The sequence below is a fragment of the Dermacentor albipictus genome, unplaced genomic scaffold (genome assembly GCF_038994185.2).
Source record: "Dermacentor albipictus isolate Rhodes 1998 colony unplaced genomic scaffold, USDA_Dalb.pri_finalv2 scaffold_15, whole genome shotgun sequence".
NCBI lineage: Eukaryota > Metazoa > Arthropoda > Arachnida > Ixodida > Ixodidae > Dermacentor > Dermacentor albipictus.
This window is the reverse complement of record NW_027225569.1, coordinates 5,559,497-5,587,203: the sequence shown is the minus strand read 5'-3', so window position 1 is coordinate 5,587,203 and position 27,707 is coordinate 5,559,497. Positions and strand designations below refer to the sequence as shown.

Genomic DNA, 27,707 nt, shown 5'->3' with positions numbered 1-27,707 from the left:
GTTGCAATGTCTCCAAAGATTATCTACGATAGATCTGTAGTGATGTTCCTGTAAGGAAATATATGAATGGAAAGTACCGATGACACTTTTCGCCTGTCTTTAAACAACTACAGTAAAATTCTCATATGAAGGCTCTGCAATTCGTTTCTCTACTCTTTCGTTGAGCATCAAACACTTACGTTATCCTATTCTCTGTGACATAGTACTTTTGTACATTGTGCACGTGATCTAAAGTCGTCGTCTCTCATGCAGACATATCTTTAGAAAGTAATATTGAACCACTGTCCTTCCAACTGAAACCAGCGTGTGGAAGAGAATATAAAATAATTTACTATGGGGTTTTACGTGCCAAAACTACTATCTGATTCTGAGGCATGCCGTAATGGGGCACTCCGGAAATTTGTACAACCTGGTTTTTACTTCTTTTTTTGACGTGAACCTAAACACAAGTGCGTGGGAGTTTTTGCATTTGGCTCCTATCCAAATGCAGCCGCCGTGACCTGGATTCGATCCTGCAGCCTTGCGCTTAGCGAAGGGAAATTCTGTATCCAAAAAAGTAGTGTGTTCACTGGCCTGTGCCCAGCACGCTATGATGTAAGAATAACTTGTACTTGTCCGCAACGACCAACGCCTGCCGAATAGCAGGGCTCGTTCTCAAAATTTTCATTGCTTATTTTTATGGCTAGGTTTTCTGTTTAATTTGGATTGAGCTCATAGCAGTTAGGCTGGGCATGTAATGTGAAGTCGTAGTTGCAAACGGCGCAATCATTCTTACATGTAGCGTGCCGAAATATCTCACACAAGACTTTTATAGTGATAGTTATTCAAGAATTTATTGGAAGCCGTGTTCTTGTCAACTGTCGCGGCTGTCATCTTGTTTACTTGGCACGAAAGGTAAAATAGAAAATGTACTTTCATTTCTCCCCGATAATGAATCGATTTCACCCCTTCAACGTGAATGTCTTAACCAGGGGCCAAAGAAACGCCTTCTAAGCGTATGGATATTATAAAGTTTAGAGTGTGCCCACTGCGTCGACCATTGACTTTGAACGAACGACTATATTGGGCGCACAATTTCTAAGCCACTGCATCTCAGCCGCTGTATCGACCGTGGCTCCGCGTCAGAATTCAACACTGGTGCTATTCTAAGCTGACATTCTCAGAAACGCATACAACGGAAATATCGAGGCAGCAAGGATAAATAGACGAAAAGACGGCAACATAAGCATTCGGTCGGTTGGAATCACAGGAAAAAATTAGATCTTCTTAGATTGGCTTGCTAGTATGTAGCGCTGTTGCACATGTGAAGCGTTCCGAACGTAACGTACTTACTCCTGTCTGTCTTGCATTAAGGTTTTCTTTCTTTTTTGGCGAAAATGCTTTGACGAAATTACTATGTGAGCACATTTTGTTTCCACAAGAAACGTTGGTAAACGTCAGCGTTTCGATTCTTTCTCTTTTTCTCTAATTCGTGTTTTGTCGGTTGTGTCAAACGATGAGTCTAGTTTTGCATAACGCTGGCCACAGTTAACCTCTCCCGACAAAAAGAGCTCCGTGCCGCAGGCAGCAGTGTTGCCTTCTTCGTCCGAAGCACGTTTTGTCGCGTAGGAAGAGTTTTCATTGCTTATTCCTTGAAATGCACATTCCTGGTGACTCCAACACGGTACTTGTTTTGCTTCTTCGCTTAGAGGCTATGAGATGCTTGCTTTCCCCGTTAGAATCTAGTCTCCTCTAGAGGTGTAAGCGCTGGCAAATAAACTGTAAAAATTAAATAATGAACTTTTTTTCTAAATTTGCAACACATAGAAAGTAAAAAAAATATACATAGAGTAATCCTTATTCTCTGTTTAACGTCACACGACTCTAAAAACGATGACAAGAAAGCGGCAGCACAATTTTTTGAGTGTCTTCATTCTATGTTTTCAGTTTCGTTTTGAAACCCTGGCGTATCCTTCAAACGCAGCGGAATAGAGGATTCCGTCTGTGTTTAAGTCCTGAACTGGCGTTTGGGACGGCAGGAAGCATGCGGAACTTTCAAGCTGGTGGCAAGCCTATAGGCGTGACTGGCAGTCAGCCACTCACGCCAATAGCTCAGAGGTTGCTGCAGAGACCTTCATCATGTAGCAGCTGGGAACTAAATTGGTCCTTGACGTAATGGTTTTGCGGAAGCGCGCAAGCTGGAGAGAAATCATTGAGACAAAATGAGACATGCACCCAATGGTAGCTCATATGGTAGAGCGGCTGCCCCGAAAATGTGGTGTTCCCGGGTTCAAGTCCCAGACCAGGAAAAATTTTTCTTCAACTACGAGGCTGTTCTTTCGAGGAACCCATATAGATTTGCTTTGTAGCAATTTCTACGATTTGGTGGATGATTCATTTTCCCTTTTTAAATTGGAGCCTTCTAAAATTTTCAAATTATCCCTTTTTAATTTTCTCTTTTTAAAATGTTCATAACAAGCTTAGCAACAGACTGACATGTAAACGTGTTGGAAAACTAAATCACATGTTATGAAATTTGAAGGTGGTAGGAGCCTGCAGCGACTCTACAACGAGTGCGTCCAGCGACACGCACTCCGGCACTCAGTGACATTTTTTTTTTTCAGTTTCTGATGAGCATCTTTTTGTAGAAGAGAACAAGGCGTTCATTCCACTGTCTTCGTGCTCTCTGCTTAATTATCGCATGCATTTATGGATAAATATTTTAAATGGTGCAATAATAAAATCAGCTATATTTAGTGGAGTTTTAATTTTGTGTATAGCATGTAGTAGCCAGAGCTTTAAGGCATGTCGAAGAACAATTGTTGCCTAGTGGGTGGCTGAAATGTACGCAAACGTTTTCCAAACCCGCCGTGGTTACTTAGCGGCGTGGTCTTTCGGTGCTACGGCTGCCGCATTCCGATGGGGCAAAATACAAAAGCGTCCGTGTACTTGATTTATATGCATGTTGAAGAACCCCAGATGGTGAAAATTATTCAGGAGTCGTACCGTACGACATGCATCTTAACCTCGGCACGTAGAGGCTCAAAGATATTTAAATGGAGTGTTAAGAATTTGCCGAAGACACGGCTTTAATCAATCGACGCGAGGCGTCACCGGCAGGAGGAACATTAGCAATGGATCGCTGCCGTTCAGCGAGAAACTTCTTGTTCTAAGGCTTTCTTCTGTGATCGCGGCGCTTGTTGCAGTCGATCATATTTTCACGGGTAACCGCCAAACTGATCATGGCATACCCACTTTTTTTGGCTCAGTTTGCCCGCTGCAGTGCAGCACACACCATAAATACATTTCGCTTAGGTTCTGAACGCCGCCTGCCACTTCTGCAGTTTCTGCTTGTTTAACGCGTTGGTCTAGCTACACATTGAAAAGCTTGCGCCCTCGGGGTGCTTATCCGGTCCGACAACAATAATTATTACCTATCTTTCCCGAATCTCTTTTCTTTTTACTTAACTCTGCGCACCAGACATTTTCGGGCCACGAGTGGCATGCGCACTATCAGCGTGACATAGCAGTCTTAGCAGAAAAGCAGCGAACGCAGACCTTCCTAGAAAGGACACACAAGCAAGGCAGATGTCGATTGTTTTCTGTGGGCCAAAATAAGCCCCAAAGCGAGGAAACTTTTGTAAGAGTAGGGCCTGCATGAGCGCAGCGTGTACTGTGTCGGAATTGTTGAGGCTTGAAAGGACTGATTTTGTTTATTTGATGTGGCCTGTTAAATCGTCGCACCAGCTATCACGCATCAATTGATTTTATGCGTGCCTTCGCACATGATGAACAGTTGCTGCTTCCTTCTTGCAGAACAGCGGAGTTTTCCTAAATATTAACGTTTACGCCTCGCTTCGTTTGTAAGTGGCTTAAATCACGCGGTGATTTACACTAATATTTACAGACAAATGCTTTTTAACAGCCTTATTTTCGCTCATGAATATCTTCGGTATTATTGTTGCTTGAGAAATGCGTTAGGAAAAAGGTAGCTGAGGTCGAGGATTGCTCATAGCTACTGCATATGGTAGTGCTGTTCCACGTTTGCTTAGAAATTCGCGTCTGGTTTGTAAAGTTGTAGTGGTGCAGTAAAATCAGGAACGTAAGACAGGGGGTATCCATCGGGAATAGTGGCGTTGTTCAAGGCGCGGTATACAGGGTCACCAGTCACATGGAGGCTTCTTGGGCAGCATGTTCAGAGGAGATGCCCAAGGACTTGATGATGGTCGCACAATGCCAAGCTCCAGCATATAATCGAATGATCACTGGCAATGTCGAGTCAACCCGGTGCGATGCGTCGTGGACGACTGTGGACAGATGGCCCTGTGGTTATAATATGGTGGGTGACATCGTGCTTGACAGGACGCAAGAAACGGGATGGGTGAAGCAAGTCTAGAAACTCGTCGAATAAGTGCTCATAAACCGATGAAGGCGGCTTGTTCGTAACGGTGCAGATGCCGGCTGTAGACGCTACAACTTGCACCGTTAGGTGTGTCGCAGCATCGATAAGACGCTTGTGGGCCGTCTCCACAGGCAGGTCGAACTGACGAAGAAACTCAGCTCCAAGAATCGGGTAAGCCGCATCCGCTACGAAGAAAAGCCATCGGAAAAGATGCCGGAGTCCAAGGTTCAGTGTGACGGCGCGCTCACCGTATGACATGATGTTGGTCTTGTTTGTGGGTTGCAGCGTAACTGTAGATCGGCGATTCTTCGAAAATGTAGGCGAGGGTGGAACGACGCTAACTTCGGCTGCCGTGTCCACTAGGGAACAGAGACCAGACGCCTTGTTGAAAACGAAGAATAAGTGGCCGGCGTGGCTACGTCCATTAGGGAGTCGGCAAGTTGCGCGAGATTTACCAGAGATAAGGCAGCTGTAGTGGCGAGCACCATGCGGACGGTGCAAGCCCGGCACTTCAAGTTCTTGGAGTGGGCCTTGATCGAAAGAAGCAGCGGGTAAAGCACTGACACAACGTAGTGAAGTTTGGAAGTCTGCGATGTAATCCGGGCCGTCACGAACTAGCTGTTGACTTGCGCTAGCCAGAGGGAGATGAGCTGGCCAGAACGTGAGTAGTCGGAACGAAAAAGCGCAGACTGCTTGGTACGCTGTGGCGTCGGAGGAGGCTTGTCTGAAGTCGCCGGTGGGTTCCATTCTCACCGTTGTCAGCAAATTGTTACGAACGTCCGTGGTGACCAATATTGTAGATGTCGCGTGGATGTGTTTAACGAGATGCAACTGCATAAACACAAGTAAACAGAAATAAAAACAGATGTACAACAGTAGCTTGCTGTATCAGAAACCCTGATCTATGGAGAACAGGCAGCGACTTCCGGCGGTACATGACGAGGGAGTACAACTTTCCATCCACTATCTACGCTTGCCGAACCACGATCAAAGACGCTGGCTGTAGTTACGGCCACTGGGCGCGTTCAGAGTGAACGCGGGGCAATGCGGACGGCGTCGCCGGTAGCTCTGTTCCATCTTTCGGTGCGTTGCCTCGTTGGCGCTGCTACAACGTCATTACGCCTAGATGATGTATGACCAGCGTTATCACGCAGTGTGCGCTGTTGGATTCACAGATGAGCGCCTTATTGCGTGAAAATTTCACGCACAACTGAAAATATATTCAGGGTGTCCCAGCTAACTTGGACCAAGATTTTGAAAACACCTATGTGTTCTTCCGAAGAGAAATCGCGTGGATATTAGCGTTTGTCTAAACTTACAGCAACATTTATTTTTGCTCGTCTTATTTTAGTAATTAGCCGAGATAAGTTTACCTCTCTAAACATAGCTTGAAACGTTTAGGTGTCGTCTATCGGGGAGTTGTGGAGCTTCACAAATATTGCCCAACCCAGGTACTCCCAACGAGATAGACTTAGCGTGGCCCTTTTTATTCGGGAAAAACGAAAGCCCGCGGCGTTTAAAATGTACCACGTGACAGCGCGCTCTGTGCGCCCGAATGCGCCGCGATTACAGCGCCCTCACGAGTGATTCGTAAAAACATTGCCAGCGCCGCGCCTTCCGTTAACTTACCAAGAAAGGGCGCCAACCTTTGCTCGGCTCTGAGATCACCGGCAGCGGCTGGCGACGGCGCACCGAAAAAGCGCTTCGTCAGCAGCCGCTCGCGCCTGTCGCTGAAGCACGCACCGTTATCAGCCGTCTATTTCGATATGACGAGAAGCTCATTTTATTTTCCAGCGTTCAAGTCGATGCGGAATAAAAAAAATACACACAAAACATGCATCATACATCTGGAACCTGTGCGAGAGACAGCATCATTTGTTACAACGGCGCTTTTCTTGCAAGCTGTGCCTAGATGCATGTGAGCTCGACTGTCTATTACTGTCGGGCCGCGCAACTGTTTCGAAGAATTTGTTTGCAGTGCCCAAAGCACGCTGTACTCAAGCGAGCAGAAGGCGAACATGCTCTTAGCCTTGGGAGCTGCACGGAGCGACAAGAAGCTGCCAAGGTATACCGAAATTGGCAATGTGGGGCAGACCTAACGGGAACACAATTATGAGGAGTTGCTTTACGCTGAAAGAAACAGGTAGCTTCAAGAAGACGTGGCACAGAAAGGGGACCATCAGTGAAGTGGCTGAAGGAGACATTTTGGCTTTCATGACTGCAAACCGTCATTCGAGCGTGCGTGATGGGGGAGGGGTGAGGTCAGCACTTCGAAGTCTTAAGTTTCAAGAGTTCTTAGGAAGACTGAAATGCATCCGTATCATCTTCAACTGCTTCAACATCTGCGAGAAAGAGACTTTCAATGGCAGCTTGATTTCTCAAATTGGATCCGTGTGAACAGTGACGAAATACCGGAATTTGTTGACAAAGTGTTCTGGACAGATGAGCCAACCTTCTCCAGAAATAGTCAAGTCAACATTCATAATGCGCATTACTTGAGCGATACGAAACCACATTGGGTGGCGCAGACCAGACACCAGTACCTGTGGTGATTCAGTTTGTGGTGCGGTATCTTGGACAGAACAAGCGTTCACTCACGCCTTTATTCAACTATGCGTTTGACATCGCCCTATGTACAAATATAGGGCGATGTCACGTGTACTCGTCTGTAGGCAGGACACTATAATGTGCACAGACATTGTGCAGTGCGGAGTCGTTTGAATATAATTCTGCACGAATGAACCCCGCCTATAAGTGTGGTAGAGAAAAAGTATTACGGCAAGGTAAATAAAACACTCTACACATTGCACTAATGTAGAAAACGAAGCAACTGCTTAATACGAGCTTCCTTCATTACCAGGGCTTCGTTGTATTTTCCTTCAAGGTGCACCTGGCATATGCGCACTGAGTTTTCTCGAAATACTGTTATGTTGTGTGGAGGCCCGCGCCTTTACCACAGCTGTCACCGCTGAAGTAGTGGTCTCACCCTTACAAAAATATATCGCAGCAATGAACGACAGCTACCCTTACTGTAAGGTGTTGTGTGCCACGCATCTCGAGCGCATTTGGGAAAACGCTGTCGAAGTGGCTGTCAGTGGTGTCTCTTTAGGCGGTGAACTGCGCGTATATCCGCAGCTGGTAGAAAAAAACAGGCAGACTCAACTCTAGTAGACATCGACGCAAGGCGAGGGGCTATTTGTGTGATTAGATCAATAACCACGTGTGTGTGCACATCAGGTATGGTTTTAGAAGTATAAATATTACCACTAAAGAGCAGCATGTTGCAGAAATAAATGACTTAATTTGCTGAGAATTATAGACAGGCTGGATATTCAAATTCCAGAGGTTTCCACAACGTTGTTTTGCACTCTTAGTGTTTATGATGCGTCAGTTTATGCTAGCCCCACTGCGAATCAAAGCGCGCCGACTTGCCCGCGAGAAAGGCTGTTTTCTGCCGCTTGTTGTCGCATGCATTCGCGTCGTAATAGTGTGACTATCACGCTTGCGTGCTACTAGAGGTCCTGTATTCGAATCGTGCTGTCGGATAATTTTATTAAGGTTTATTTTATATATAGAACAAAGCACATTGTTCAAGATGGTGAGCTTGCAAAATTACACTGGCATTTGAAGCCAAAAGGACAGAGTCTAGGCAAATCGGCATGTACTAACCGTCATTCCCATACTTACTAAATCACCCTGCTTGCAGCTGCCGTAAACACTAGCGCCGCAGTTCACTCTACTAATTATTGATGCGAAAGTGTCAAATGGCCCATTGAGCGATGAAGACGGCGGCGTCTGTAGCGGCGAAACTTCCATGGCTGCGACGCCACATCACGAGCTCACCACGACGTCACGAGCGAGCCAGGCGGGCTCGTGACGCTGCCTTGCACTAGCTAGCTCTTGCCTAGAGGGACAAAGGTGAGTGGAAGCGAACACCCGCTGCCGCGATATCGCCGCGACGCCACGTCGCTCTCGCTCTCCGAAGCCTGTGGTATCCGCGCATGCTTTCGCCTGCATTCAAACTGCGCCTCGGCAAGGACAAATCGAAACGCGCCAAGCGTCTCAACGCGCTCTCTTGCCCGCTCGAAAGACCGCCCAGTGTTGTTCAGTTGGACAATAATACTTTCGTATGCACAACTCATAAGAAGTGCTTATGTGTCCTCGGATTTTTTTTTTTCGTATCAAGCTCGATGGTAAACTATGAACTACTTCTTCGCTACTCCGTTTATAGAGGGCGCCACCGATCCCGTGAACCGCGTTCCGCGTTGGAGGCTAGATATATACGAAAAATTGCCTCCAACTCTGCAAGGAAGCTTGGGGGAAGAGAGAAAATTTGCCTCAAAGAAGGCAGAGAGGTTGGCCTGAGCTAACGCGCTCTAGCTATACTACTCCAAGGAGGCTTAGCATTAGCAAGAAAAAGGCCCCTATCGTATCCTGTGCTATTTCGCTTCAAGTTCTCGGCTCCGGAGATAACGCGGAGTACGAAACGTCTAACACGGTTCCATGTTTTGTGAAGTTTCTCATCGTGAGTAAGCTTTTAGACCCACTCGATTATTTTAAACGAATATGATACTTATGAGAAACGCCAACATTGAGTGCCATGTGCTGGTTTATTCATTCACTATATAGCGCTAAATAGGTTAGTACATCGTCTTATGGAAGCAGCAACCGCAGCTGCAGCTGGGAGTTCCGTTAACTGTCCAGCAAGGTTCTTCTCAGTATCTTGCGGCGTCAGCCTTTCAACTCCTTTGCTGCCAGAAAAGACGCCCCGAGCAAATATTAGAGCGCTCTCATTAGCAGATCACGTCGAGAACAACAACGCGAAGCGGGCTTCTGCGGCATCAGCAGCACGCTAGGCGAAAACGGTGACATGGCGCAAACTCCGGCCCAATTACGTGGCAGCGGTGGCGACATGAACAGAGCTTCCTACAAGAATTTCGAGGATATATTTGAGACTCTTCCCGTGTGGGAATGAAAAAGCATTACAGTCCCTTTGGTAAAACGTTTTTAGAGCGCAGCTCTTTGGCGTCCGTTCCTGGGTTTCGCGTCGTCGTCGGCGTTGTCGTCGGCCTCGTAACCAGCTCCGCCCCCCTTTCATCCCCCCAGCGCTAGCAGCGACCGACTGATACCGCTGGATGCCGCTGACGCCGCTAGAGAGTCAAGATAACGTGACTGCTTAGAACACCGTCGCCGCCATGCAGAAAGAGGAGGAAAGGGTCCCCCCCCCCTGTTCTTATGTGGCGGATAGGGTGCTCTTCAGTTGCCGACGCGCCGGTTATTTCACGTAGGCCCCGGCACGTCGACGAATACGTGACCACCTTCCCACGGCTAGACCTGGTTCTTAGCGCTGCGGACGCGAGGGTATCATATTGTTTGTGTCGGCATCGGCGGCGTTGTCCCTGAAACCAATTCCGCAGCTGGGGTTGACTCACTATCGGCGTCAGCGGCATCAGTCAGTCGCTGCTATCTCTTCCCTCCTCCCTTTATCGTGTTGTCCGCTTGCTGCGCGCGCTTCTGCCCCCATCGTTTGCCGCTGGGTGTACACGCCGCCCGCCTCCCCCCTCTTCCTGCGAGTCTCCGGTTGTCAAAGCGCCGGCTCGAACTTAATTCCTTTCTTCGCTCCTCCTCCAATGCAACCCCTGTGCGGTGGTACCAAGTCGAACATATATCAGTCTATTTCTCCGACCACAAAGCTTCCTTCATGACTGTCAAGAACTGTTAGTGGAGTCTTTGTTAAAGGAATACGTGTGAAAAAAAAAAAAAAAATTCTGTGATAGCGCATACATGTGTTGCTCGATTTCTTTGCCTCAATCTATCGAAAAGGTGAAACAGCTTATTTGCTGCGCTCAAATTTCGCATTAGGAAGTAACGTAATCGTCGGAATTTTTTTTTTCCCGCACGTTCCTTGTGCGCGCAAGCTCTCACTAGCCTGCGTGGAGACGTTCATTTGAACAATAATGTTTTTTTATTATACGCACTCTTTTTACTCTCATGACATGGCACCACCTCCTCCCCACTAGCTGCGCCGTCACGTGCCCAATGGCGCAGGCACTAGGCCGTGCCTTGCGTCAATGGCTGTGACTTGGCGTATAAAATGGCGCACGCATTATGCACACCTTTAGTCAACATGAACCCTACGTGGAGCCGCTGTAGCCTCTGAGAAGCGTGCTCGCGTGGCGTCCCTGAGGCCCGGGTTTTATTTTTACCCGCCTCAAAATTTACCAAGTTTTTCTTTCGAAGTCGTTAAATTTATTTGTTTGCAGGTACCTAGCGAGAGAAATTTGAGGTCAATCCGAGAGTATTTAACGTGTTTTTACTATTTGCGTCGTCGGCCATTTGTGTTACCCACTCGATCCGGACTACGCCGGATTTTCTGCGTGATGGGACGTAAAATGCGTCTGTTCCCATTCTGGCCAGCATCGGAGAAAATCTACGAATGCAGCTAAGGAAAAAGCTTCGAGGCCAAATAATGGAACGCGTTTCGAGACGTCTGGAAGACGCTTCTGCGACGTGACGCCACCTCGCGGCGACAAAAAAAGGTTGAGAAAAGCACACATTATTTCTCTATTTTAGGTACTTGCACCTTCAGACCTACGAAATGTCTGATGCAGCTTACATTAAGAGCGTAGGATAGCGTGTGTACATTTCTTGTGCGCGAACAGCCTTACTGTCAGCTTTCCAAGCGTCCTGCTCAGTAGTCAGCTTGCTTGAACAGGAATGTAGCCTGCATCGTTTTTGATTTCGATGCTGTCTTCGTGAAGCTGTCTATTTCGACGTCTCCGTGAGCATTGAGACGATTCTTAAGGTGGCCGCCGTCCACTTAGCCGTCTACTTAGCCGCCTATAGGGAGTATTGGAACACAGCCTAAGCTTTCGCGCTAATAATTACCACAGGGAACTCTGGCGCTGGAATCGCTCACCCACTATGGGAATGATAGGTAGTACATGGATTTGTCGGATATTCGTGCTTTTGGATTATCAAACATTCTTGTGGCTTTGCTTATTACGCTTTTATGCCTTCATTGTTCTAAATTTCAGAGCAACCTATTGTTTACCTGGAAGAGAAGACTCGGCGAACGCACCCAATTTCTACCAATTGCAGCGGTTAAATCAGCCTGTCGAGGTGGCCAAAACGAAACGCGCAAAGCGTCTGAAAGCTCTGGCTTGCCAGCGAGAAATACGCAAAAGGGCTGTATGCCGGTTGTCGATTTAAACATGTCGGCAATAGAGATTACTGAGAGGCGATAGGAATATTGGTGGAAGTAGGGAAACGACAAACAACGGAGGCGTACAAAAACAGTGTTCACAATAGGGCTTGAGAAACTTTGGCTATGGGAATTCATAGTGTTTTTTTTTCATTTTCTTGTTTTCTTGTTTAACCTAGGTAGGGCATTAGGCAATAAAATCACAAGAGCTTACTGGCGCAAGCCACCGCCCCGTTCCAAAAGTGACGCACATAACATCCATGCATCAATCCATTCATCCACATATTCATCAATCCGATGCATAGATTCGTGGCATAATGCTTTCACTATCGGGCTTCCGTGCTGGAGGCCCTCTGTTCGAATCGTTTCGTAGGAAAGTTTTGATAAAAATGTTTATTGATTCCACAATACTCAGTTGGAAATGAGGAGTTTACAAATGCCACAAAGCCGTTTGAAGCAAGCAGGACGAAGTTTAAGCAAATCCATGTGCTTCCCACGATTCCCATGCTCGCTGAACCGCCCCGCTTGCAGCTTCCTCAGGCACTAGCTCTAGTAATTATTGTATGAAACTCAATGGCTAGAAGAATCACCAATCGTTTTATTTATTTTCTTCGGCCTCTTGTTAGTATGCTGTGACATGATTAGCCCTCTTTTGGCAGTCTCGTATCCACTTAATGCTAAGAACTCAGCATGTTTTCGCGCCCTCCTACGCTGAGCGTAAAAGCTGCAGCAATAAACATGGAACAACGCACCTCACTGACACTAGGTGATGCACCGCCTAGTTCCACTAATTTGATGTCTTGCGTAAATTGGATATGGCATCACCTTGATCAACGTTCAGATGACGCCTTCGTTATTTCAATCATGAGTGAGCACTGCGTTCCCCTCGCTAAGCCAGTGAGTGAATAAAAAAAGTTATCTCGCAGATTTCTTCAAATGTTATTTTGAGTGGTTTTTCTCAACCCTTAAAGACTGAAGAAGGATTAGTAGCTTTGCCATTCATTCGTCCAAATGTCAGACTACTGAACAAGTAAAGAGATGTGGTCCCTTTTTGCTGTAAAATCGGAAGGAATTTCTCAGCATTACACGATTTCGTGTAGCGCCGTGAAGACAACTGGTTTTTATCGGTAGGTTTCAGTTGACTTTAGTTAGATTCACTATATAAATTCTGCGCATTTGCCGTCATTACGCAGCACATTGAGCTATGCATGACGTAGTAATTGGTAGGGATTTGCAATGATTAAAAGCATCTTGGCTTATTTAACGTGGACTAAAAACTAGACTTTCTGCCTTTCCGCCTCATATGAATACAGCCTCCTTTGCTGGAAATAGAAGTATCTATGTAAGAACAGCTGCTTCTCAGTTGAAACTACGAGTTGAAGAGGGACAGGGGCAAATTAAATAGAATAATGAATAATGTTAAACTTTTTCTCCAAAAGTATCCAATGCGTTTCAATTCCTGCTATTCATAACATTAGAAAGTTTGTCATTATAGTTTACATTGTAAAGCATGCTATACTATAACGACAAATGGAACATTTGGAACAGATAACTAAGCAGCTCGTTCGCTAATGTAGACTTTTTTCAGCATACGCAAAATGCCCTCCCACCGCCCCCCCCCCTCCCTTCAAATAAAGCTCAAATGAGCAATAAAGTCGAGAACAGCAGCGTTGTTCAACTATCATATCTGTACGCTTTCGTGACCAATTCAGGAATGTCTACCGGTGGTGGCAACTCCTTCACAAGAAAGCAAAAGTACTTTTCCATTCGCGCATAAGGTCGTGGCAGATGTTATCACATTGCATAAAGTATTTTGTCATTGAAACGTATTCATATATTTTTTCATACACTAACGCTTGCTTTTCAAAGCATTGAAATGGCGGAGTCAGTAAAGTGCCTAGGTGTGACACTGCAGTGTAATCTCTCATGGGACATGCACATCGACAATCTGGTTAAAAAACTTGCAAAATGCACAGGCATGTTATACAGAGTCCACCCTCTAGTGCCTCTGAGTGTTTGACTTTTAGTTTACAATGCACTATTTTTATCTAACCTTTCATATTGTCATCTGGTGTGGGGTACAACAAAATGGTCAAATACATATAGGTTACAGAAAATACAGAAAAAGGTCATTCGTATCATTGCGAATGCCTCGTTTACTGCTTACACTCAGCCTGTTTTCGCATCATGAAAAGTACCACCAATTAATGACCTATATAATTTATTGCTAAGTAAACGATATGAAAGCAAACGGAAAAATCATGACGCATTCTTTGATGACACAGCTAACTTACGGCGCAAAGCTAATTACTACCCAACACGTAACAAAGACGTCTGTTATGTGCCATTGTTTCGTACTAATCACGGTCGTCAAATGCTCCGACATATAATTCCAACCCTTCTTAATCGGCGCAATGAGCACTGAGGACCTAATGATACGGTTTTCTTGTTGCTTTCTGTTTTTACTGCAAGTTTGCGCCTCCTTTCTCCCTTTTTCTTTTCTTATTGTTATTCTTCGTTTTGCATTCTGTAGTGTTCCTGAGCTTTTCGTGTTAATTCTGCCGGCTTCATTTATTTGTTATTGCAAGAGGATGTTCACTAATTTTTATTAAATATGATGTTTACCTATGCACGGTAGTCCTTTTTTTATTGTTCTGTCCTGTGTTCTGTTGCTGTCGGTGTTTTTGTACGGGGGTGCGCCCCTCTGTCAAGCCAGTCATAGGCTTTTTGGTTGCACCCCTAACATGACTGATGTTGAAATAAAGGCACTTGTATTTGTATTTGTAGTTGAATTACCTAAGCTGACGATACAAAATTAGCACTCGAGCAAGAATTTTTAAGGTGTCTGTGTCAAATAGCAGAGTTGGCTTCGCGGCACCGCGAAGAAAGGACCCACAAACTCACTTTTGTTCTTCACACAGGCGGTGTTGCTGTGGTGTCTGGTTGAAGCGCAAGCCTAAGATCAGACGTCTTCCTAAAATCGAATTCTTCAGTGGGACCGCTTCGGTGTATTCTGCTGGAACAACCGACTTCATACTGCTGCAAACCCGGGCATTGACTGCATCGTGGGAAGCACCGAGGTCATCGGTATCACCGAATGAGGCGGTTTCTTCGACGATGGACTATCGCTGTGGCGACAGTGGGCTTGGCGGCACCGCAATGAAACGATTGACAAACTCATTTTTGTTCTTCACACAGGCGGAGTTGCTGTCGTGTCTGGTTCAAGCGCAAGCCGAAGATCAGACGTCTTCCTAAAATGGAATTCTTCCGTGGGACCGCTTCCGTGTATTCCCCTGGAACAACCGACTTCATGCTGCTGTACACCCGGGCATTGACGGCATCGTGGGAAGCACCGAGGTCATCGGTATCACCGAATGAGGCGGTTTCTTCGACGATGGACTATCGCGGAGGCGACAGTGGGCTTGGCGGCACCGCAATGAAACGATTGAGAAACTCATTTTTGTTCTTCACACAGGCGGAGTTGATGTTGTGTCTGGTTCAAGCGCAAGCCAAAGATCAGACGTCTTCCTAAAATCGAATTCTTCAGTGGGACCGCTTCCGTGTATTCTGCTGGAACAACCGACTTCATACTGCTGCAAACCCGGGCATTGACTGCATCGTGGGAAGCACCGAGGTCATCGGTATCACCGAATGAGGCGGTTTCTTCGACGATGGACTATCGCGGGGGCGACAATGGGCTTGGCGGCACCGCAATGAAACGATTGAGAAACTCATTTTTGTTCTTCACACAGGCGGTGTTGCTGTCGTGTCTGGTTCAAGCGCAAGCCGAAGATCAGACGTCTTCCTAAAATCGAATTCTTCAGTGGGACCGCTTCCGTGTATTCCCCTGGAACAACCGACTTCATGCTGCTGTACACCCGGGCATTGACTGCATCGTGGGAAGCACCGAGGTCATCGGTATAGCTGAATGGGGCGGTTTCTTCGACGATGGACTATCGCTGGGGCGACAGTGGGCTTGGCGGCACCGCAATGAAAGGATTGAGAAACTCATTTTTGTTCTTCACACAGGCGGAGTTGATGTTGTGTCTGGTTCAAGCGCAAGCCAAAGATCAGACGTCTTCCTAAAATCGAATTCTTCAGTGGGACCGCTTCCGTGTATTCTGCTGGAACAACCGACTTCATACTGCTGCAAACCCGGGCATTGACTGCATCGTGGGAAGCACCGAGGTCATCGGTATCACCGAATGAGGCGGTTTCTTCGACGATGGACTATCGCGGGGGCGACAATGGGCTTGGCGGCACCGCAATGAAACGATTGAGAAACTCATTTTTGTTCTTCACACAGGCGGTGTTGCTGTCGTGTCTGGTTCAAGCGCAAGCCGAAGATCAGACGTCTTCCTAAAATCGAATTCTTCAGTGGGACCGCTTCCGTGTATTCCCCTGGAACAACCGACTTCATGCTGCTGTACACCCGGGCATTGACTGCATCGTGGGAAGCACCGAGGTCATCGGTATAGCTGAATGGGGCGGTTTCTTCGACGATGGACTATCGCTGGGGCGACAGTGGGCTTGGCGGCACCGCAATGAAATGATTGAGAAACTCATTTTTGTTCTTCACACAGGCGGTGTTGCTGTCGTGTCTGGTTCAAGCGCAAGCCGAAGATCAGACGTCTTCCTAAAATCGAATTCTTCAGTGGGACCGCTTCCGTGTATTCCCCTGGAACAACCGACTTCATGCTGCTGTACACCCGGGCATTGGCTGCATCGTGGGAAGCACCGAGGTCATCGGTATAGCTGAATGGGGCGGTTTCTTCGACGATGGGCTATCGCTGGGGTGACAGTGGGCTTGGCGGCACCGCAATGAAATGATTGAGAAACTCATTTTTGTTCTTCACACAGGCGGTGTTGCTGTCGTGTCTGGTTCAAGCGCAAGCCGAAGATCAGACGTCTTCCTAAAATCGAATTCTTCAGTGGGACCGCTTCCGTGTATTCCCCTGGAACAACCGATTTCATGCTGCTGTACACCCTGGCATTGACTGCATCGTGGGAAGCACCGAGGTCATCGGTATAGCTGAATGGGGCGGTTTCTTCGACGATGGACTATCGCTGGGGCGACAGTGGGCTTGGCGGCACCGCAATGAAATGATTGAGAAACTCATTTTTGTTCTTCACACAGGCGGTGTTGCTGTCGTGTCTGGTTCAAGCGCAAGCCGAAGATCAGACGTCTTCCTAAAATCGAATTCTTCAGTGGGAACGCTTCCGTGTATTCCGCTGGAACAACCGACTTCATGCTGCTGTACACCCTGGCATTGACTGCATCGTGGGAAGCACTGAGGTCATCCGTATAACCGAATGGGGCGGTTTCTTCGACGATGGACTGTCGCTGTGGCGACAGTGGGCTTTGCGGTACGGCGATGAGAAGACCGACCAACTCGTTTTTGTTCTTGACACAGGTTGACGAACGCTCTTATGCTTGTTTCAAAGACGACTGTCCTAGTTTGCTAGTGCTTCCGAGCCCACACATCATTTGTGCAATTTCGAGTGAATGTTTAGATATTACGATGCAATTGCTATGTTGTGGTGACATTGAAACGAATCCGGGTCCTCAATGACAGTTACTAGAACAAATTCTGGCGGAAATGAAAGGGTTGAAGACTGATGTGACCGACCTAAAGCCAACAGTTGCTAAGGTTGAGACTGTTGTGTCTAGTATTCCTGAGCTAACTAAGAAAAAAGAACAATCAGAAATTGAAATTTCTAACTTGCGTTCGTGTTTGCATGGCATGCAGAAAAAACTTGAAGTTCTCGAAAACCGCAGTCGAAGCAGTAACATCATCGAATTGGGACTCTAAGAGATTGAAAATGAAACACCAGAGAAATTGAAGTTTTCCTAGAGAAGCGCAATGTTTCGGTTACGAGTGTAGAACGCCTGCATAGAATTGGAAAGTATTTTTCAGGCAAAACAAGGCCAATATTCCTGCGTCTTACTAATCTTGATGAAAGGTAGGCTGGACGGGAGTGCTCAAAAACTTAAATGGACAGGTATTTTTAATAATGAAGGCTACTCAAAAGATGTTAGACAGAGGCGACGGAACCTTTGGTACAGTGCTTTGAGGAATAGGCAGAGTGGGCAGAAAGTTAGTCTTGTTTGCGACAATATAAAGATTGATGGCATCACTTACGCCTGAGATGACGTGAAGAAGCAACGTTATTTAATGTATCAGCAAAAGACGGACCCGAACGCAGCTGGAGCTAGTGCGTCAACATCTGACTGACGTCACCAGAGGCGCAGGCTTTACTTGCTTAATATTAATGCCCGTAGCCTTTTCAACAAAAGCGTTGAACCGTAGTATGTCTTGACCGAGCACGAGCCGGATATAGTGATAGTGACGAAAACATGGCTCTACACCGAAGTTTACGATCACGAAATCTGTCCGCCGGGGTACAAAGTGATAAGGAACGACCGCAGCAGCCGAGGTGGGGGTGTGGCGATTTTCATTGATAGCAGACTACGGAACAGTATTTGAATATCCTTTAGATATAGAAACAGCGTGGTGTAAAACTTTTTGGCGGGTAAACGAAGTTGCAATCGGTGCAGAGTATCGCCCACCTGGGATAAGCACAGCAGTTATCGAGAGACTGAATGACCTCATGCATTGCCTGCGTGTCCAACCCAAGAACGTTATTGTAGCAGGTGATTTGGAGTATTGTGGGACAGCGTGTTGTCGGGAAATAGGGAATGCGAGTCTGCCACCGCACTAACTGAAATGTGTTTTCCGCGCAGTCTTCACCAAGTTGTCAATGAATAGGCTCGTGTCCAGCAAGCCAGCAAATCTGTCCTTGACCTTATATTTCTGAGTGAAAACTTGTTCCTCCGGACACGCAAACTTGAGATTTTTCCTGGAATTTCTGATCATTCCATCGTTTGCATAACACTGACGTTGCAGCAAAATGGAAATGTATCCAGACGTGTTTCGACTTACAGGGACTCAATATGGCCGATGATATAGCTACACTTGACTAATTGGACATTTATTTTGAACGGTTTAAGGCGATTTGTCTTCAACAAAATACGGATATAAACAAAGTTTGGCTTCTGCTTAAAGCCCTTGTACACAAACGCATAACCCCGTTTGTGCCCTTGAGGGTAAAAAAGAAACGTGTGCATAACCCTTGGATATCCCGCGAAATTATCCATTATAAAAAGAAGATACAACGATCCATAACAAGGTACAAACGTGTGCTTGATTTAGATCTGTTAGAACAGATTATTACGTTAAAGAAACAGTTGAAGGATAAGATAAGAGACTGCAAACAGAAGTATTTTAGTGCTACATTGCCAACGTTCCTTAAAGACTCACCCCAAAGGTTCTGGAGACACATTTCAAAATACAAAAAGGCAATCTCTGAGTACCACTCAAGGCTTTATTACTAATGGAGAGGATATTGCAAATGAGCTTAACAGTTTCTTCTCCACTGTCTTTATTACAGACAATGGCGAAGTAGACGACTTCTGCGTTTCTCGTTGCTTCCTTTGTCTAGGCGAACTCCTGCTTTGCGAGCGAAATGAACTGTTGCTGATGTGGACCTGATGAAATTCCTAACGCATTTTTAATAAGGTAAGCAGAGTGGATGGCCAAATACCTCTTTGTTATCTTTCAAAAGTCACTGTCGTCGAGGGTCTACCTAAATTAAGTAAAATTATCCCAATACCAAAAGACGGAGATCTTAAATGTGTTTCCAACTACAGGCCTGTTGCACTAATGTCAACACCATACAATATTCTTGAACACGTTGTCTCCAAACACATCAGAGAATTTCTGACGAGCAAAAATTTCTTCAGTCTCAGCATGGTTTTCGTAGGGGCCTCTCGACGGTGACACAACTTGCGGAAACAGTGCATTTCATCTCTGAAGTGCTAGATCGAAGAGGCCAAGTAGGCATATTTTATCTAGATATTAAAAAGGCATTCGATACGGTTATTCACATGAAACTATTGTTGAAGTTAAGAGTCGTGTTAGGAAACTGCGAAGTTGTCCAATGGATCGAAACTTTTCTAATAAATCGTCGATAGGGCTGAGACCCCAACTCTTCCTAATATGTATCGATGACCTGATAACACACCCATCAATTCAAGCCAAATTATATGCAGATGATTGCGTTATTTTCCCTGAAGTAACCTCCGCACTTCATCAACATAAACTTAATTCTTACTTAGATCAAATATACGAATGCTGTAGGAAATGCAAATGTCACTTAACTTGGAAAAAACTGTATGCTTGATAATATCAGCAAACACGCCCCTTTAGAGTTCAACTACTCCCTATCGGGTACCCCACTAACTCGAGTGACCGAATTCAAGTACTTGGGCGTAACTTTGACGGCATATATGAATTGGACGACGCACGTTGACAATATTGTAGGCAAGGCAAATCAAAGATTTGGATTTATTCGACGGACTTTCAAGCAAGCACCCGCAGAATACAAGCTTATTTTATACAAAATGCTTGTTCGTCGTATAGTGGAATATGCATGTGAAGTCTGAGATCCGTGCGACCAAAAGAACACACTAAAATTATTTGTGCAACGGCGTGCCTTGCGCTTCATTTTTTCCAAATATCGAAGACAAGACTCGGTGTTACCGCTTTATGAAAAGGCAAAGGTTAATTTACTTAAAATGCGAGGGAAACAAAAAAGTCTGAGCCTTTTTTACACCATTATGAATGACATGGTGCAGGTAAACAAGGAACGCTACATAATCGAGACAACGTCGTGGGAAGTAAAAAATAAACATTCAAAGTACGCGAAAGAGGGTAGATTTTCTAAGGATTGTTTTAAATATTCTCCCTCTTTGCAAACTACGAGAGAATGGAATGAACTGCCGCAGTAGAGAGTGGTAAGCGCGTCTGACTGCGAGCAGTTTCGGACCCATCTTCAACAGTACTCTTCCTATTTCAGTTTTTGTTACCTAATAGCATTGTACTAAGTGCCACAAGCTGATGCACTAAGTGTCATGAATTGTTGTTAATATTATTTGCGTATACCTGATCATATGCACTGCAGCATGTTTAGTGTATATTGTTGTATAGCATGTAATACGTTATTGTACTCATTCCTACCTTGGCCCTGTAAAGGGCTGATAGTATGTTCAAATAAATATATAAATAAAGATAGCTAACACAGTAGGCATGTAATCAGCTACATTAAATTGCTTGTGTGGTTTCTCTGTTTTAAACAATTTTTGCTGCTTATTTTCACATGGTGGGTGTATACGTCCGCCTGTCCACTACGATAACTAAGAAATTAGGACGAGCAAAATGTAAACCCACCACCAGAGCACCCCGTTATTTTCCGTAACGTATTTCAGATAGCAGCGAAGGGGATGTTCAGGAAAATGTTCGGCAATATTGCTGTGCTCCCGACTGCGATGGTAAGACTCCGAGATGACTCTCGTGGAATAAAGTTTTCACCTTTTCCTGGTTTACCGTGCACACGTACCTGTTTGACCTTGAAGAGTGGCAGGCTCACTCTAACTTCTTGCTGGGCTCTGAGTTGGTCAAAACAGGTCATTGCAGTAAACGCACTCAGCTTTGATTCCAACAGCTCAAGGCCGTTCTTCTCCTCAGGTAGAAGCACCACCAGTGAGAACTCCGGGCCCACGTATGCATCCACACTGCGGTTGCAGAGAAACAATCGCAAGATAAAATCTTCATACCGATACCAACAAATATACCACACTTCGTACTACGGAAAAATCGGGGCCAGAACTTAAGTACAATAATTATTCATGTGTGGGAACAGCGAAAGGCGTCGCGTATAAGGCATGCCGGTCTCCTCTGGCCAGCTTCCTTCTGGACATGCAGCGCCTTCTGCAAGCGCCACCTTGAAACCAGCGCATGCTGAGTGACACATTCGGTGTCACCCCAGTAGCCGTCAAACAGGTTCATTGAAGAGTGGGGCTTACCCGGTGGCACATACACTGTGTCTCATGCCCAGTAGCCCCGAGGGCAGATAGCTAGGGGCCCATGTCCACGTGGGTGACCCTCTTTTCACTTCTTGCCGGAGATCTGCACGGTACATGCCGCATGCAATTTTAACGCGATAGCGTTAAGGAGCTCGTGTCGCAGAAAAGCCGGTGTCGTCGGCGTCGGTGTCAGTGTCGGCGTTTGCGGCGTTGACCGTGAGCGATAACTCACGGCAGGCACTCCATAAATAAAAAGCAACTTCCAAGATGGGCTGGGTGGGAATCGAACCAGGGTCTCTGGAGTGTGAGACGGAGACGCTACCACTCAGCCACGATTTCGATGCTTCCAAAAGGTACAAACGCGCCTCTAGTGAATGCGGTGTTGCCTTCGAAACGAGCCGTGGAAAGTTATACTGTGGTGTATATCGGTAATTATGAACATGTAACTTACAGAAGTCGCAATTACACGAGTAGCGAAGTGCGTTTCGCTGCATTTCTTTCTGCGCTTTCCGCACACGGAGAGCCATCTTGCGGCAAACACAGAAGACCCCCTCCTCTCCATGTACGGCGCTGCCCCGACAGATGGGGCGCCACGCGCGCATTGGAGCTGTCGCGGCTCGGACTCTCTCCCCTGACAACGCTTCGCCTTGCTCCCTCTATAGAATCAAGCGTCCTTCCTTTCTTTAGATCACTATCTCTCTATCTCTCTGCCCGTGCCGATCACGACGTTTGGCTGGCGTGCATCATTTCCCCCTCCGGGATACCGAGTTCTTTGGTTCGCTCCGCTTGCTCAGGCGCACGTTTCGTTGCTGCGCCGAACGCCGCGTTGCTCGACCATATGGCTCGACGCTCACCGCGTCCGATGCGGGGCACCTCGTAAATGATGGCTGCCCTGTAGCCCATTGTCTTACACCCCTTGGCGGGTCGACGGGAACGCTATCGCGTTCCACTCTTGAAGGCGAAGCTTAAGCGTCCTCCAATTTTTTCAGCCCTACCTGGAAGATTTTGCCGCGTCAACCATGTAGCCTTCTTGCGCCTTTTTATGCGTTGCATATTGCAATCACTCAGTTCAGCCCTTGGGCACGGCCGGGCAGCCACCATTCACCTTGAGCGCAACCACGTGACGTGACGTCACGACAGCCGGAGGAAAAGCTGGGCCCCAGCTGGCGCGGTCGTGCGCGGCCGCGCAATATGCAACGCATTGTTGGCTTAACCAAGCTAAGCCTGGCCATTTTTTCCCCCGTGCCTTTCTACATCGTTATTCATTGATTGTGTCTTATCTGTAGTCCTCACTTATATTGGATTTATCAATTTATTTTCTAAGCAAATCATGCGTGCGTTCACACACCATCTGTTGCCTTTGAACTACTGGATGGCAGACTGGTAGATATCATCGTAGATGCCAGAGTTTAGTTGTTGTCGCACCATTATTTCATTCTTTGTAGTTTTTGAACTTTACATTGCGACGACTTATCAACTCATGTGGCAATTTTCGCGTTTGTCCGTCTGCTCTGTAGTGGACTGTTGTTCGTATAATATTTGCTAGTATTTTCCCATACATACTTCATCCCATTGTATTGCGATAGAAATTATACGGACATTCCAGGCGCATTTCAAGCGTCGGCGTGCGCGTGATATTCCGTATGATGTCCAAGCGCGATAACAACTTGGCAGTGCGCCATATGCTATAGGTGCGAATGAAAGTGCGCGAGGATGAGCCCAGGATGACAGCTGTATATTTAGATTGAAAAGGGAGGAAAGCGGGGACAAAGTGCAACGTCTTTCACCGCGTGCAAGGCACCAGAAAGGGGAGAGGAGGAGTTATACTTCGGCTGTGGCTGCGTATGGCACGGGCCCAATGTTGAAAGTCGTCTCCGAAGAGTACAGAGTCTAGGTGCGCCGAGGGCTGATAGCTCCGTGCGCGCTGTGTTCTCGCCGCCTAGTTCACGTTGAAGCGAGAGAGCGCAGGAATTCGCTCGCTTCTGCTTCCGCTCTTCTGAACAGCCTTTTGAGAACGAATGTCCGCGCTCATGGAGTGAAATGCGTTTACACTTGCCTGTGCGTGCGCGACAACGTGCTTCGTAATTTAGTGAGTAAGCAAATGTTTACGAGCTTATATGGCCGATAAAACTCGCTTCTTCAATGGCAATCGCTTCTTCGTCTTTTGGGCGGAATTCTGACTTTTAGTTTGATGCGTGCATGGGGTTGTGCAAAATATGTTTTTGTCGCGTCATGCATTTTTTTATTTGCCCTAATGAATAACGGTTGTTTTACGCTAATGGAACCGTATGTCGTCTACCCAATCTCTGCCTGAATGCATGCAGCGTATTTATAAACGAATATCCTTAAAAAGTGACATATACATCATGTAAGAGTCATGAGCGAAAGGAAATTATATTTTTGCGTTTGAAGTATTTAACATTTTATTCATTACTGTCTTATTTATGGAAATGCCAGTTTGACCGGCCACTGCATATACCAATACACAATTAAATAATCGCATAATCTATTATTCCCCGCGTGGTGCACAATTATCGCTCCATCTCCATCGAGCCTTGAGGCTGCGGTACGCAGCAGGACGAAAAGAATTTTTTCTATCACTAAAAGAAAGGAAAAAAGAAAAAGCTTTCTTAAAACTTGGTGTGCTTTAGCTACCGCAATTTTTCTGAGCGTCCGCATTTTAGGGACATTTCCACATGAATGGAGTGGCGTACTAAATCAAGGAAGGTTGTTTGGTCCACTTGCGGACCAAGCCAACACCAGATACATTCAGAAGTACGCAAACTTTCTTTCTGTACTCTCCTATTACCTTTAGAATGCTAGCGCTTCTGAGGTGATGCATTTCAGCACACGCAACACCGGTTCCTGTCAGTAAACGGGGTTTAAAATTTCAGAATTACACGGCAGTGACCCTCATTACAGTTAATGACTTAGGTTAGTACCACGAAGTGCTATAGTGACAGCAGCGCTAAAAATCATAGATAAGATACAAAAATAAATAGTTATTAAAATAACTGTTTATTATCTATTTAATTCATTCAAGGATGTACATGGCAAATTCATTGCATCAGTACAAAGCTGGCTGTATTGGGAAGGTTCGGATTAATTTTAAGCACTCGAAGTTCTTTAACGGGACCAGAAATCTGAGCACACGAGCGACTGGAACATTTTTCTGTGAGTGGATCATGTTAAGCCTTTCTTCACGTCCTAACACGATGGCGAAATGCACAGATGAAAGCAAACGCTGAGAGAAGGAGGTGACTTGAAAGCTTCGAATACAGCTCACAAAACGATAAGCATGCATATAACCCGCAAATTATGAAATATAGTGCGTTTCCGGCGAATAAAGAATCCTTGCAGACGTATTCCACTTCTACATACCGACGAGAATGTAGCGAGAGTATGTGTGGGAAGAAAAATAAACGCGTTTAAGAATAAATAGGCCCAACGTGTACCTCTGCCGTTCGTAGACCGTCAGCCGTCACATCCAAATCGGTAAGAGATCGCATCGCAGCGCCAAAGAATTTTTCTTCCCCTCGGAGCAGCCACGGAAACAGTGCGGCAGCGCCCTAAAGCCTCCCTGACGCATGAGATGGATGGATGGATGGATGGATGGATGGATGGATGGATGGATGGATGGATGGATGGATGGATGGATGGATGGATGGATGGATGGATGGATGGATGGATGGATGGATGAATGGATGGATGGATGGATGGATGGAGGGATGGATGGATGGATGGATGGACGGACGGACGGACGGACGGACGGATGGATCAATGGATGGATGTTATGAGCGGCCCCACAGGAACGGGGCAGTGGGTTGCGCCACCAAGCTCTTGCTATTATACTGCCTCATGTCCTACGTAGGTTAAACAACAAAAAAAAAAGACGAAAAAGAAACACTATGAACTACCGCAACCAAATTCTTGTCCCCGATTGCGCACTGTGCTTTTGTACGTCTCCGTTTTTTGTCGCTTCCCTACTTTTATTCAACCAATCCTACAATCGCCCCTTACTAATCCCTACTGCGGACGTGTTCACTTTTCCACTGCTTTCGCTGAACACAAGGGCTTCAACGAGGCCAGTGGTGCCTACATCAACCGCTGGGTAGACGTCTTCACATTCTAATAAAACATGCTCCATAGATTCCCTAGCTTTACCGCAGCCAGCACATGCTTCTTCTTCCCTCTTATATCTTGCTGTATAGGTGCGTGTTCTAAGGCATCCCGATCTCTATTCGAAAAGTAATGAGCTTCCCTTTGAGTTATGATAAATTGTTTCTTTCCTGGTTTTGTTTTTCCCTCTTAGGTAGTTACTCATGGCAGGTTTCCTTTCCATTGCCGCCACCCATAATTATCTCAGCATCTCTGACTTTCCGCGTGACGGTCGTTGTTGCTGTGTTGCCCACCCTACAGGCCGCATACTTTCTGGTGAGCTTCCTAGTTTTTTTCCTCCACTGTGAATCAACGTTTTTGCTGTACAGATACCTGAACACTCTCCCAGCCCATTTACTTTCTTCCATATTCCTCAGCCGTTCTTCATACTCAATTTTATTGCGAGCTTCCCTCACTTCAAAACTAGTCCAGCCCATATCACCCTGCACAGCTTCATTTGTAGTCTTCCCGTGAGCATTCGGCTGCGAGCGCCGCTGCGCGGTAAAGCAGCTGGCCACGCCCACAACTGAACTGACGTTATCTCTGTCTGCATGGGACGGCCGGAGGAAGACCTGCCAGCGTGCAATCCCAGAGGCCATGGGCAAGCACGCTAACTTCACGCCAGCACCACGGTGAGGCGTGAATGTCACGTCACTCATGAGTCTACTGAGAGCACTGCAGGGATTACAGTTGCACCATTCGAAAGCTTAGTCTTGCTTGCCTGGATATAATCGATAAAATTCCGAGGGTTACGTGCCAAAGCCACGGTATTATCATGAGGCGTGCCGTAGTGCGGTACGAGAGAATAATTTTGACCGCCTGCGCTACTGTAATGTGCGCCCAATTCTAAGCGCAAGTCTTTTTTTCTGTGCAATTCCAAACAAAATGCGGCCGCTGCGGTAGGAAAGCGAACCCACAACGTCGTGCTTTCCAGTGCAACGCCATAGTGGCTAAGCCATCGCATCTCTGGTTGCCTTTGTAATTGTCGCCTGTCTGAATGTTGTCTTTACAGCATCCATCACACTGATGTATAAAAAAGTTAGAGGCGTGCCAACACCGCGTACGAAAAGTTTGAGGCGGGAACATATCGGTGACTCACCAGGCTGGCGTGACAATACCGCTTCTGGGCGTGCTTACGCTGGATCGGCTCGGCTCGGTTCCCTGGCGATTCCCGGGTAGTTCGTAAGGCAGCTCGATGGCCGTGGCACGCAGTTCGGTGCACTTGGCGAGCCGAAATCGCCCCGTCTGGTGCACCATCACTACGGGCGTGAAGCTGCCGTCCGACTCGTAGAATGTTTCTCGCGTGGCGGTGCGGTCGTCGAACGCCTGCTTCCACGAGCCTCGGAACTCCACCACGCTCACCATGCACACCAGAGAGGACCGCTTGATGCAGCCTGCATGGGTGATCGAATTTCAGGTGGTCATCATCATCATCATCATCATCATAGTTACGCCCACTACAGGGCAAAGGCCTCTCCCATACTTCTCCAACAACCCCAGTCATGTACTAATTGTGGCCATGTCGTCCCTGCAAACTTCTTAATCTCATCCGCCCACCTAACTTTCTGCCGCCCTCGGCTACGCTTCCCTTCCCTTGGAATCCAGTCCGTAACCCTTAATGACCATCGGTTATCTTCCCTCCTCATTACATGTCCTGCCCATGCCCATTTCTTTTTTTTTTAATTTCAACTAAGATGTCATTAACTCGCGTTTGTTCCCTCACCCAATCTGCTCTTTTCTTATCCCTTACGTTACACCTATCATTCTTCTTTCCATAGCTCGTTGCGCTGTCCTCAATTTAAGTAGAACCCTTTTCGTAAGCTTCCAGGTTTCTGCACCGTAGGTGAGTAGTGGTAAGACACAGCTATCATACACTTTTCTCTTGAGGGATAACGGCAACCTACTGCTCATGATTTGAGAATGCCTGCCAAACGCACCCCAGCCCATTCTTATTCTTCTGAATATTTCCGTCTCATGATCCGGATCCGCCGTCACTACCTGCCCTAAGTAGATGTATTCCCTTACCACATCCAGTGCCT

The 27,707-nt window shown here is 46.6% G+C and overlaps 1 protein-coding gene across 3 annotated transcripts in view; it reads right to left on the bottom strand.

The window, feature by feature from the left end:
- LOC135918516 (ipis-1-like) overlaps positions 1–27,707 on the bottom strand; it is a 72,468-nt gene that overhangs the window by 3,508 nt on the left and 41,253 nt on the right. For 2 of the 3 annotated variants that reach the window (XM_065452128.2, XM_065452129.2), the window contains exons 4-5: positions 26,768–27,062; positions 21,045–21,219 (exon numbers count right to left, since the gene is read on the bottom strand). In XM_065452128.2, the coding sequence (XP_065308200.1) occupies positions 21,045–21,219; positions 26,768–27,062 (470 nt within the window). Of the gene's footprint in view, positions 1–4,098; positions 5,213–21,044; positions 21,220–26,767; positions 27,063–27,707 lie in introns of those variants that run through there. The other variant, XM_065452127.2, reaches the window with a different exon arrangement.